The sequence below is a fragment of the Podarcis pityusensis genome (genome assembly GCF_964106645.2).
Source record: "Podarcis pityusensis genome assembly, chromosome: 12".
In the NCBI taxonomy this organism is placed as follows: Eukaryota; Metazoa; Chordata; class Lepidosauria; order Squamata; family Lacertidae; genus Podarcis; species Podarcis pityusensis.
This window is the reverse complement of record NC_138037.1, coordinates 43,212,954-43,227,319: the sequence shown is the minus strand read 5'-3', so window position 1 is coordinate 43,227,319 and position 14,366 is coordinate 43,212,954. Positions and strand designations below refer to the sequence as shown.

The window sequence follows — 14,366 nt, the reverse complement described above, 5'->3', positions numbered from 1 at the left end:
TTGCAAAAAGCCAAAAAAAAAAGGGGGGGGGGAGCTTTTCGTGGTGGCGGCAGTTGTTCTGCAAACCGTGCTCAATGAAGTTAATTTAAGATAATTTTAACAGTTCAGTGCTGAAAACTCATCAATAGCTTTGAGAGCCAGAGTGCCAAATGTCAGTTAGGTGAAATGAGTGACAAGGATTGCTCCCCTGATCTTTTCAAAGCCCCATGAGTTATCTCAGAAAACTGTGTTTTAATTTTGAAGGATTTTTGTAATGCCTGAGAAGCAGGTCCCTACTCCCTAAGAAGTTATATGGAAACAGTCAGGCTAACTAGCCAAAGACCAGGCATTTTGAGGACAGATAGAATGGAAATAGACACAGTAATGGACATAAAGATCATAAACTGGAACTGAAATAAAAAAATGCAGGTCAAGTGAAATGTGCAGTTAAATGGGGCATGACACTGTCAGCTCCCTGAAAGCCTTGAGGGTTAATACTCAAACTCACCTTTCCTTTTATAGGATGCAAATTGTTCACACCGACAGAGTTTTGTTCATTCCTTACTCTTTTACTGGCAAGGAATCTACACACACAAAAGCCAACTCACACATAACCCAATGTCGATGGACACATGAAGGTAAGGTAACCTTGGCTGAAGCTTGTGGCTAGTGAAGACTAGGAATTGGTGCTTCTGTACATTACAGGTGCTCAGTTTTGCAGTCGGAAATGAAGTACTCCACATTTCTGTAACAATTAGCAATAATAATAATAATAATAATAATAATAATAGTAATAATAAATCCTCATGGAAATTCATCAGCATTTTAGTGCAAATTTCTAACAATAAACACATTTTTGCAAAGCGATTTCCCCTAATATAATGCATTTTGTACATTATTGTCACTAATATGTGCAATTTTTACACACGTTACCCTTGTACATGCATTTTCGTACACCTTACTTGAGCGGCAAACTGCACTGCAAAATCCAGGTAAGTGAAAATTTCAAAAGATGTTTGCATTTCGTTTCCAAAAGCATGAATTTGGTAGGTTTGCCCTTAAATGGGAACTTAACTGAATTTGTTCCCTATCCCTAGTGAGGGGAGGGCTTAGCACAAACCAATATAGCAGAAAACTAAGAACAGAGAATTGCAATGCAACTGCAACAACCTCTCTAGGAGTTGGCATGTTCACACGGTCCTGGTAACCCATGTCTGACTTACCATGTCAAGTGAGCCAGCTCATTGTAGCATAAGCCTTCAACTGTCAATGAATATAAGACTCGAGATAGCAGCCCACACAGTGTGTGCTATGACCCCATTAGAAAAAAGCGTGGTGAAAATTGCATATTATAGGTCTCTATTTCCCACATTTGCTTATAAGCAGCAAATTTAGAGCTCTATACCTCCATTTTTCACTCACTTGTATTGGAGGCACATTCTTTTTTTTCAAAGGGAAAAAAGCAATACGTGAAAATTGAAGCCTAATAAAACAATTGAACAATACGATGATCTAGTGCATTTGACTTCATTCATGTAATATGAGAGAATTGCCTGGAGAGCAGGAGAGAAGGAGAAATGGCTGTTATTGTAAATTGCGGGGGCCTGCATTAGCTAGAGGATTGGTATGGTGGGAAAAAAATCTCTGTTCTGTTAAAGCAAAGTATCAGAGATTACTGGCAGCTTTGAGTGGCTCTGCACCTTATTGATTTCTCACGCAAGGCCAGCGTGCGCTACACACACACACACACACACACACACACACACAATCTTACAAGTTCTATGAAATCAAGTTGGCAGCTCCTTTTATTTTTCCAATGCAGCACATTCTAGCTTAACTAAGTGGATGTATTCATCGGGATGTTGCAAAATGTCTGAAGTGTTCAGTTCGGAGATGGATTCAGACATATCTGGAAGAATTTGTTTCGTTTTTAAAAAGGTCTTTCGGGAATTTGGCTCCAAAATTTCCCAGTTGCAAAAAGGAAAGCAAGGATCCTGGTCCTGCAGTAGTTCCAGAGGCTACTGTGTCTGTTAAAGAAATATTTCAAAACTCCCCTTTCTTTATTCTATCTACATGCATAGGATATTAAGGGTAATTCCCAAGATCTAGACAAGAACATTAGAAAAATTAATATTATTATTGGTATGGGGCTACTATGGGTGGGAGAGAAACAAGATTCAATTTAGAGGCAAACCTCATTTGCTTTTTCATATATGAACTAAAACTGAGCCATCTTTTGAAATTTACACATCTTTGATTTCTGCAATGCTATTCTCCAGCCGATAAATGAGCCATGAGGTCATGGTTTTTGCCAAAAACCCGATTCACTCGAAAACGGTGCCAAACAACTGCAAATCGCCCCCTGCAACGTTTGGCAGTGCAAACCCCACATTTCACAGTAGGCCATAAAATGAGCCCTCGGCGCCCTAACCTGTGGGGTCACAGTTTTCGCCAAAAAGTAATTGTAGGAAAGTATTAGCAGCAATAGCATTAGAGATGAACTACAGCACTTTGTCCAGCATACGTTGGAAGGGAAGGGAAACTTAAGCATTTTATTTCTCCGTCTATGTTTTGCAACCTGTGGCACTCCCAATATTGGTGGACTGCATCACCCATCATCCCTGGCCATTGGATACGCAGTGTGGGGCTGCTGGGAATTGGAGTCCAACAACACAGAGGCTCCCCGTTATATATGTGCCATTCATAAGCCATATTTCAGGGAGTTTGTTGCGACATACAAAAAGTGAAAGTTAGTATGTGATGTAAGACTTTACAATCAGGTCACTATGGACTTGAGCCAACATGAAAATGATCTTTCACCCCTGCCCTAAACCATGTGATATTTGGTAATGAGAACAACAACAACAGGGCATTTTTTCTGGAAAAAAACAGGACTTCCGTTTCCCTCATCTCTAGTTTAAATGTAAAAGCAACACTGGATAAAAAGTACATATGCTTATGGAAGGACTCAATCACGTCTTGCATCAAAAACGTTAAAATATGTTTCTTGTTAGACTGAAATGCATTATTGGGGGTCCCCTATTAAAAAATGCCCTCACACTCTCACTTTTAATACCTGCATAGATACAGTGGAACCTTGGATTGTGAACGTGATCCGTGCAGGAGGCACATTCGCAACCCGCAGTGTTCGCAATCCGCAGCGCCGCATCTGCGCATGCGTGGGTCGCAATTCAGCGTTTCTGCACATGCGCAAAGCGCAATTTAGTGCTTCTGCACAAGCACTGAAACCCGGAAGTAACTCGTTCCGGTACTTCCGGGTTTGGCGCAGTGCACAACCTGAAAACACATAACCTGAAGCGTCTGTAACCCGAGGTACCACTGTATAACAATTTACCTCTTAACACACTTTCAATCTCCATTCTAACCAATCAGTAAGTATTAGAGCACATCCTTTGCAAGTAGAACACCCTAAGTTTCAAGCCCTAAGTATCCCCAGTTCAAACGATCAGGTGATGTGAAAGACCTTTGTCCAAAATCCTGAATAACTGCTGCCAGTAACTATAGGCAGTATTGAGTCAAATGTGTGTCTGCTTTGGTTTCTTGTTTTTCCTATCTGAAGTTTAATTCTCCACAGTTGCACTCAGTTTGTGATTTATTTATTTTTTAATGCTCTCGTGAAAATTAATCAGCATTTTAATAGAAACATTTGTATGCAATTTGCCTAAGGTACACATTTTTGCAAAGCAATTTCTCACAAAATAATGCATTGTTTTATATCATTTTCACTAATCTGTACATTTTTTATGTGCGCTTTACCCCAGTACCTGCCTTTTTGTTCACAGTGGACTGGAGAACTGCGCTACAAAATTAGGAGAAGTGCAGATTTTGAAGGATAACTGTGTTCTAGTTCTTGTATGGTTTTGCAACATGTGAATTAGGCAGGTTCACCTTTAAATGCGAAATGAATCAAACTTTTCTCCAATTCCTGGCTGGGGAAAATAGCCTAATCTAGTATGAAATGTTCCATTTAGCATTAGGACCAGGGAAGGCACCTGTATGCTGCCTTGATGGTTGCGGGAAGAGAATGCTCTGAATAGGCAGAGGACGTTTAGAAGTCAGTGTTAGAAATAAAGGAAAAGGGAATCAGAAATAGAAGTAGCAGGACAGGGTAAACATCAAGTCACAGCTTTGTGCCCGTGGAACGAAGTGCCAAATTAGAAGGATGGAACAAAGCCATAGGTTGTCAAAGAACAAGGTAGGTTTTGAAACAGGAACAACTTGAGAAATTAGCTAAGGGAGGATCAAGGCACAGTTAGGAGGCAAGACTGGATAGTTTTCATGAGTCTGATCTAGTCAAAGAGCATTGCTTATATCTGAAGCACATGGCCTCAACAGTGCAATCCTAACCATGTCTGTCAGCAGTTGCAGCCATGACTCTTTGCAGTAACAGCTGGGTTTTCTTATTTAGTCGTGAATGGTGGTCATGCAAGTAAATAGAACTATTCTGCCTTCTGGCTGGTTTTCTCATTCTAGAGACTATATGTAACTATTCTTTAGCATAGGCTTTCAGAACCTGTGGCCCTCTAGATGTTGCTAGACTGCCGTTCCCATTGGTCCCAGACATGATGGCCAATGGTAGAGGTGATGTGAGTTCAGCAACCTCTGGAGGGTCACACGTCCCCTCCCCTTTTTAGCACCTTCACACAATCCTAACAAACCTGAGTGAAGAACACCACTCGATTAGTTCTTCCCCGCTTTGTTGTTGTTGTTGTTTAGTCGTTTAGTCGTGTCCGACTCTTCGTGACCCCATGGACCAGAGCACGCCAGGCACTCCTGTCTTCCACTGCCTCCTGCAGTTTGGTCAAATCTTCCCCGCTTTATATTGTGTTAATTTAGTGATCTAGTCAGGGTTCAGATTTGTACATTAGCAACCTCAGTGGGTCAGGAAGTGAAGACAACCAGTGATAAAAGATCACTGATTCACAGACTGTAATTGAAACAAATCAGTTGGGTTTGTTGATTTACAATGCTTCATTCAAATCATATTATTATCTAAGACAGCAATTTAGTACTTAGAAAATAATATGGATTAGAAACAGCATAATAGCAGCATAATTGCATTGACAAAGTAATAAAAGCCATTTGAGTGAGAATCTTGGGCTTGCTGATTCCTATTCTAATGGAAGATGTGGTCATATAGTTTAGCAAACAGACTTTCTAAATTTCACAGCATATCCAAATTTTTAAGTTCCCTATGATACATAGCATTTTAGAATAAAGCTCATAATTAACCATATAGAGCTGGGGGAGAGCAAGTGAAAAAGAGCTGGATAGGCAGCAACGGGGAAAAAGAGAGGAAAAATTATTCCCTGTATACCCGTTAATTGATCAGGGACTAGAACATAATTTTCCACCCTTTACGTCAATGCTCCCATAAGATGCAGCCTACAACTATCCATTATGTAACTGGGGAAAGGAACTGGGATCCTTATTTTCTGGTATTTCTGTATTTAGGTCATAATCACTTAGAAATATTCCAGCATTGTCTTTCAAACAATTCAACAATGTTTATAATTCCACATCCATTGTGATGATGTTGGGCAGCTTAATAGGAAGGGCTTTTTTTCCATCTGGAACTAACCAGAACTCAGTTCCGGCACCTCTCAGGTGGGCGCCATTGCCATTCTAAGAGAATGAGGGAGGTGTTCATGGTGAATTCCAGCCCCTCTTTTTCTAGAAAAATAGCACTGCTAATAGGTGTGATTTTCCTTTTTCCTTATCATCAGGTTCTAATCACCTCAAGATGCCACAGTTTCACACAACTGTCATTTAGAGTTAGAAAGAGTTCCAGTTTCCACAAAATGGCATAGAGATGTACGTTTCCATCATGATCCATTAGATGACAATTCCTTAGTCCTAGCAGGGTCCAAATTAACCTATGACAGAAAATTGGCTCCTCTTCTATTTCACACAGCTAAAAAATTAACATCACAATTTAGATAGGAGACCTTCTGAATTTAGCCAGGCATCCTGCATATGGAGACATGTTCAGCATTTAGCACTGTTTCAAATCTTAATAAACCTGAGTGAAGAAGATGAATACCAAATGATTCAAAGCCCTACACTCTTTGATTGGCTCATTCCCTTTAGTCCACAAATTAATCAGTGTCTATGCCACATGTTATGTACCCCTAATAGAAACAACTCACATTATCCAGATTATAATGTTCCAGGAATAGGTATGTGGTTAAATGACTGCATAATTCAATATATAGTTCAGTGAAACAAAATCCTTTTCTGGACTAAATACCCCACTATGCTACTGCCTTGGTACCCTTAGGTTTTCCATTGGACTCTGTTTCACTTCTGTAAGAAAACGATCATACCGCATTGGCTTTCACTCAAGCCTAGTTGGGATGGGGTTGTGGACATGCAGGTCAACAGGTATCGTCTGAAGGTCTTTGTGCTCATTATGTATCACTGAATGTCTCCTTAGTCCTTTATTCCCTCCCCACACACTTCCCAGACTCCTGTTATTTAACTCAAATTCTGTTATTTGTTATTTGACTCAAATTCTGTTATTTGTTATTTGACTCAAATTCTGTTATCAGCCTGTTATTTGACTCAAATTCTTCCCCAGTCTTGCTTACCTATCTTCCAGCTCTGGCTTTCTCAGTCCAGGTCCTGCAAAATTTTGCCTCCCAGATCCTGATGTTAACAGTGGTCCAGCTCTTCTTTTGCATTCTGGCAGATTCCTGGCTCCTGGTTGCTTTTGTTAGGCTCATCGCGATACTACCAAATTCCTTTGGTATGATACACTCAGCTTGGTCAACTGCTTCCTCACCGACTCGCCTCTGCACTATATTTTCTATAAATATCTGTGGCAAGTCATTAATCCTGTAAAGACCATTTGTACTATTTATCTTTTTAAAAGGTCTGAAGCAGCTCAGGAAACTAACTCCTTATTTTCGTGAGATGTAGACCTATTCACAACTTATAGGCTCTGGCAGGGTTTTTTTTTGGTGGGGTAGGAAGCTAGGGGGTTTAAAATATTGTTGTTTTTTTCTTCATCCAAAAGTGGGCTCCTTCAGACATCCTTTTTATTGCACATTCATGATTTGTGCTTATAATGCTACCAGGATGGTCACACATGATCCTGCTTTTAATACTATTTGTGCCTGCAAAGGTTTGGGGATGGTCACACAGTTTTATTTCAAATTAGTGTATATCACATAAATTCCTGTTGAAATCCTGTAACATTTTATATATTGTTGCAAGGTGGCCCCAGCCCCAGACAGCAACAATGTGGTAGCACTGGGGAAGCATCACAGAATAAACTAAAGCAGAGGAAATCCACCAGTAATGCACAATTATTGTGCCAAGAATATTTTGCAGAATGCAACCACAGTAAAACACCAGTCTGGAGAGGCCTGGTGACTGACGTGTAGATAGCTCATGTGACCGTATTTTGTGTGGTCTAGTCTTCACGAATTGATGTCTCACATAATGAACTGATCCTGTGGGTACTGTTATATTTCATTACATCACAATTCCCTTCATCTTGGCTTAACCTATTTCTGAATCTTTTTAGCTGAGTCAAGTGATACATGGAGTTGCAGATCGACACATAAAAAAGATACTGTGAATTTACCTATAGTTCCTACTTATAATACCACAGACAATTTGTCACAGTTATTCCTATGCATCTTTTAGCATCTATCCAAAATGTAAAGCATGACTACCATCTATGAAAGGACACATCTTTAAACAAAATATTCAACCTCCAAGGCTGTGTTGCCTACAGATGAATCCCACTGAGAACAACCCAATTGTAATTATATATGTGGAATAAAGGAGGCATCAGTGGTTCATACTAGAAAAGCCATATGGCTGAGGATGTAAAACTGAAATTTCCAGCTAAAAATTCCCGTAAGATATTTTTATATGACTTTCTGAAGAGTTGCAAACAACTCTTATTTTTTGGAAAGCCTGAGAAATACAATGCTTAGAATCTCTCTATATTCAAGTAAAATAGCTCTTTATTTCATTCTGATTTATAGAAATCTACAATTTGCTTAAAGCCAGCGAGAGAGAAAATAATTATCAGGGGAAGACATCTAAACGTGCATGACTGTGCTGTTGGATTACACATTTTAATCTGGACACGGACTAAGTTTGATATCAATTTTATCAATGAACAGGCCAAAAAAATTGTTAAACTTCACAGTAACTATATTGTTGAACTGCTGTTAAGGTTCTCCCTCTATATGTGAAAAAGAATGCACTCTAAAGCTGTAAATAGAATAATAAGTTCTCTCTTATCAGCGCTACAAGCTGTCTTGGAATTCAGCCATTAAAGACTCTATTTCCTTAAACCTGTCTGTTATACTCTCAATGCACTCTCCAGCCTTGAAAGCTTTTCCATCAATTATAATACAGTCCTCTTGGGCGTTGATTTCCATTGGCCTTTTTTCAGTACACTCCAGGCAGAGGTTAGCTACCTAAAAGGGGGGAAATATTCGTATTCTAAAATTAAATACAATTTTGCAACAGATAATCTTCACCTGATACAGGAATGGAGAGCTACCAGCAGAAGCAGACATACACATGGAACACCAATCTGAATGCAGTTGTCTATCTAGTATCAGCTAGTAGTGCTTTATTATTATTATTATTATTATTATTATTATTATTATTATTATTTCTTCTTCTAATGCAGATGGGAATTACAACTCTTCTTATTCAGAAGCTCTTCTTGCATTAAAGTTGTAATCAACTAGTGCTGGATCAAGGTCATTGGTTCCTAATTTATGTTTTAAGGTAAATTAACCTTCAAATCTCCATACTGTAAAATGTATGGAAGAAAATTGGGTGAGGGCAACAGCTCAGAGCACATTGTTTGCATTCAAAAAATCCCAGATTCAACTTCCAGTCCTGGGTTGGACAGACTCCTGCCAATTAGTGGCAGCCACACTGAGCTGGATTGAGAAATGGTCTAATGATATACATCAGCTTCCTATGTACCTAAAAATGTGAGTTCATGTTTACACACCATACATAGCTGTCAACTTACAGATTTGAAAATAAGGGACCAGCAGCCTTGAAAATAAGGGACCAACAGCCAAAATAAGGGACCTGCAGCCTCACCTGTTCCAGGCACTCCAGTCTTCCTGTCCTCCTGCAGTCTGGTCAAACTCATGCTGGGTAGCTTCGAGAACACTGTCCAACCAACTTTGTAACCAGAGGTTCAGCTGAATAGAATCTGAATCACATGCACCACAACGCCTATGCAGCCTCAACTTAAGATGGCTCCCCGGCCTGGCTTTGCACTGCAAAGTTTGCAGCAGCACGTGCAACAAAATGGCGTCCAGCATTCAAAACCCCCCTCAGCTTGCATTAACTAGCCACACACAAGGCATGCAAGCTCCACCCCCCAGTCGTTCTTAGACTTCTTATTGGGTGAGCAACACAGCCAAGCAACACAGTTGGAGCCTCCCTCCTCCCTGGCTGGCAGGGAGGGAGAGAAAGGAGCTGCTTTGAAATTTAAAGGGACATCATTTAAGGGACATCCATCAATAAGGGACAGCAGTGGGACATGGCGCTGGCATAAGGGACTGTCCCTTCAAATAAGGGACACTTGACAGCTATGAAACCATATGCAAACAGACATTAAATCTCTCTCTCTCTCTTTTTTAGAAAAGTGGAATGCTATTTTTTAAACCTTTCACAAAACTGTTATGTGAACAGGCTGCAAATACTGATTGATGGATTGTTATACATTCACACTGTTGGATAATCTTATGTGGGTTATTGAAGGTCAACGGGGGGAAACGGTTATAATCCCTCCCTTCATTTCATTTTCTGATTCAGCATATTGGATGGATTAACGGCAAGAAAGATAACTGTGGGCTTTGCTGGGAAGTGGTACACAAATGTAACTAAGAAACAATAAGTAAAAATTTAACTGCAAACTCATACTAAAAGGTTGCTACTTTCCTGGTTCTGGATAAGAAAGTTGTGCAAATTTCAGAACAAAATTCAATGGCATTGTATCATGTCTGATACATACAGAGGCAGTTAAAGGGCATAGCTGAGGAGGGCACTTTCTCAAAGCCTGGTGCAAGCACTTGCCCAGCTTCAAGAAGGAGGTGCGAGGCTCTGACAGGGTCCTAGAATCATCTTGCCTCCTTCCCAAAGCTGGGCAAGCACTTACTGGGCTTTGGGATGGAGGTAGGAGGGCTCTAGGACCCTGCCAGAGCCTTGTGTCTCATTCCCAAAGTTGGGCTTAAGCCAGTGCCAAGAGGGCTGGGAGGAGGGCGTCAAATGTTGGCCTAGCACAGGGTGGCATAATACCAAGGTCCACTGCTAATACAAGTCCTTCTATGACCTACAACATAATTTACATTTTCTGTGCGTTCTTGGAAACAGTCAGAACACTTTGCATGGAGTAGCTTTTGAATGCGTGCACTAGGCTGAAGTTGCTAAAATGCTACATAAGTATCTAAATAATTGTAATGTTGCAGGTTTGTTCTCTAGCATGCCTGGAAAATGTTCAGGAATTATATTGCAGCAATAATAACAATAACAATAACAACAACAACAACAACAACAACAACAATAATGATAATTTATTTTATATTTTACCCTTCCTTCCTCCTTCCATAAAAACAAAGAACTAAAAATTCTCAGAGTGCCATAAGTTCCTCTACCCCTTTAAAAAATATGGAACTTGGCTTGGCAGAGGAGTATTATAGTAGTAGCTGTTTTGCCTGTTTGTATGCAGATATATGCAATACAAATAATAACAAGGTTATCAGTGATTGCAGCTTCCCTGGTCTGGGATCCCGGTGATAAATATTTCAAAAATGGTCTTGTTAGATGCATGTACTTCTACTTATTGCAGGGTGTACACTTTTAACTATTTCATTTTTCAAACAGTCTTATAATTCCCTAATATATAACTCTTTAGCGCCTGGTGTGGATGCTTTTTGTAAGTACATTAAAAGATAAGTAAATATTTCAGGTTGTGTTTCTAAGCCAAAAATAAGGATTCTACTAAAGTGGTTTTTCCAATCATTCGTAATTAGTAGAGAAACTATGAATAATTTATACCTCTTCTCTCCCATTATTGTTCTCTCCATCCACAAATGATGCCAAAGATGGGTAGGAGGGGGCTGCAACATGCTTGAGAATGTGGTCCAATTCTTTTAGTATCATTTCTGTCTCAGAAACACCTAATAAAAATGGCAATATTTTAGCTTACATATACATTATACATTTATGCAATGCTATTTATTGCTCAGTCGACTGCTTGGACTACAAGTGTTAAGTGGAACAGACAAACATCCTAATTCTAGATACGAAAAGAAAAGTGTTTCCTACGACATTACAGTAGTACCTTGGTTCTCAAACGCTTTGGTTCTCAAACGCTGAAAATCGGGAAGTAAGTGTTCCGGTTTTGGAACGCTTTTCGGAAGCCGAACGTCCGATGCGGCTGTCAGCTATTTTTTCCAGGGCACCAGCACCAATAAGAAGCTGAACCTTGGTTTTCAAACATTTCGGAAGTCAGACGGACTTCTGGAAAAGATTGAGTTTGGTGCTTTTGTTTTTGCTATTTATTTTGCATTTTTGTTTTTGAGGCTTTTTCGGTTAACTTGTTTTTGTGACTGTGTTGAACCCAATTCAGCTACTGGTGGATTGATTGTGCGACTGCGGAAATGGATAAAAGCCCCCCCCCCCCTTCAAATAATGACTATCATCAGTGCAGGCAAGGAAAAAGAATCAATTTTAATTTTTATCATCTACAATGCTGTCTTATTTATTTTATAGTACAGTACATCATAGCTGTCAACTTTTCCCTTTTCTTGCGAGGAATCCTATTCGGAATAAGGGAATTTCACTTTTAAAAAGGGAAACTTTCACAGCTATGCAGTACATTGATTATTGCTTTAATTTTATAAAATTATAAAATTCATGCTAAATTGCTGTTTTAGGGATTGTTTTTAAAGGTCTGGAACAGATTAATCCATTTTGCATTACTTTCTATGGGAAAACGCACCTTGGTTTTGGAACGCTTTGGTTTTGGAACAGACTTCTGGAACGGATTAAGCTTAAGAACCAAGATAGCACTGTACTCCTATGCAACAAAATGAAATCAAGTGCTCTCACTGGGGTCAACCTGACTGGCTTCTGGTGGAAACTCCATTTGTGCTGATCACTTAACAATTTAAGGATGCAATTCTAACCTCACTTATCTGGGAAGTAAGACCCACATAATTCAACAGGGCTTACTTTTGACTAGACATGGTTAGGATGGCCATGTGAAAGACAGATCCTACAACTCAACCAACTGAAACAAATAGTTAGATTAAATGAGTGCATTGGTGCCAAAATAGAGTTAATGAACATTATTCCAACTGTTTCAGTTAAAATAAAATGCAGATAGAAATTACTAGTAATTACAATCCTATTTATTTGGAAATGTAAACAAAAATAGTAACTTCTTATCATATTTGGCAGACACACAGCATGTAATTTTGGTCTGATATTAAAATAGCAACAAACAGAATGATCTGATTTGTGGTAGAGTTAATCCAAATATAAATTGCACTAACTTGGGCAAAAAAGACAAAATCTTTTGTTGACACAGTGTGAAATGATTGCATACATGATTAAAATGGGTAGAATAATGTACACAAAGTATTGGAGGACAGATAACATCCCAAGCATGAATAAAAATAAATTATGAATGTAAATTTTCTGTAAAATTAATTAATTGCATTTAAGTTACAGATAAAGCTTATGGGGGGAAACTCCCCCCCCCCACACACAAAAAAACCCTAAAATAATTTCCAAAACTATTGGGTTGCATCCAACTAACCTTTACTCAGAGTAGACCCACTAAGTTAATGTAATAATAATAATTTATTTATACCCCACCCATCTGACTTGGTTTCCCCAGCCACTCTGGGTGGCTCCCAACATAATATTAAAAACATGATAAAACATCAAATGCTAATAACTTCCCTAAACTGGGCTGTCTGCAGATGTCTTCTAAAAGTCAGACAGTTGTTTATTTCCTTGACATCTGATGGGAGGGCATTCCACAGGGCGGGCGCCACTACCGAGAAGGCCCTCTGCCTTAGCCTTGAGATCTAATTATGTACATTCACCTGCAGCCTCTGCTAGTGCAATGGCACTTCCAGTTTCTCCCTCCATCCTCCATTCCCCCAGAAAGATAAATCTGTTCTGAGGGTTCTCAAAAATACCAGAACAGTGTTTGGAGTTAGGCAGGGGGCTGGAATGGGGTGGAGAAGACAGAGAAGTGCTAGTGGATACTCCTTGTGGTGTGCTGGATCATGCCCATACACAGGATTGTGCTGTTAGTCTGAATATTATTTAATATAATTATAATTGTTAATCTTGTTTTGTTTGATTCTGCCTTTGTATATCTATTTTTCTGATAAAATATTGTCTAATTTGTCATAATCATCACCACCATCATTTTTTTTAAAAAAGATAGAAGGTTCTATCACAGCTACACTCACTTCTTGCCCTCTCACAAATCCATCTTTCTTGTGTAGTTTGAATCTCTTTACTTTCCAAACTTTGGTTTCAAGTGAGGTGAACGATAACCATGTTCAGTGTGTTTGGGGTAAACAATATTCTCATTATGATGCAATTAGCTTTTGAAATTTTTAGAAGACAACTATATTTGAAGTAAAAGCAAACAAGCCAAATAAATCAATATGAGGATAGAAAATTATTCTTTGTGACTTTATTGGTCGAAATATAAAGTCTCAGTTGTGTTCTTAGAAGCCAGAGTTAATTAAGCATCAAATAAAACCTTACAGTTAGGGTTAGATACAATCTAATCCAATTTTCACTGGTGTCATCCTTTAAAGTTACCTTAGGAAAGCTTTAGATGTGTTAGATATCTAGTCAATTTAGTGCATGACACTCAGAAGCTACTGATAGCAGGCTTTACACTGAAAAGGTATTTTTTATGGCTTATTTAGCTGGTACTTATTGTGTTAACCTCTATGCACTATTAGTCACACTAGTTACAAGTGTGTCAAGGTATGGCTTCCATTTACCTAGCAATTAAGAATGGTAGGTTATGTGTTCTTTTCAATGGAGATGTAAAATCCTGTTTCTGGAGATTCACACAAGCTCAATGCTACTTGGATATCACACTGAAGAAGTGCTTCACAATTCTTTTCACTATAAAAACGAATTATTGTCTTCTTTCAAACCCATCTGTCAATTCTAAAATCCAGGCTTGAAGGGCGGGGGGGAGGGAGGGAACCCTTGTCCCCATGCTACATTTCTCTCAATAAAAAGGTAAAGGGACCCCTGACCATTAGGTCCAGTCGTGACCGACTCTGGGGTTGCGGCGCTCATCTGGTTTTATTGGCCGAGGGAGC

At 39.2% G+C, this 14,366-nt stretch overlaps 1 protein-coding gene across 3 annotated transcripts in view; it reads right to left on the bottom strand.

Moving 5' to 3' along the window:
• Positions 1–7,961: 7,961 nt before the first annotated feature.
• Positions 7,962–14,366, bottom strand: part of ZCWPW2 (zinc finger CW-type and PWWP domain containing 2) — a 36,557-nt gene continuing 30,152 nt past the window's right edge. For all 3 annotated transcript variants that reach the window (XM_080975046.1, XM_080975045.1, XM_080975044.1), the window contains 2 exons: positions 11,053–11,174; positions 7,962–8,441 (listed from right to left, as the gene is read on the bottom strand). In XM_080975046.1, the coding sequence (XP_080831172.1) occupies positions 8,268–8,441; positions 11,053–11,174 (296 nt within the window). In that variant the 3' untranslated portion in view covers positions 7,962–8,267. The remainder of the gene's footprint in view (positions 8,442–11,052; positions 11,175–14,366) is intronic.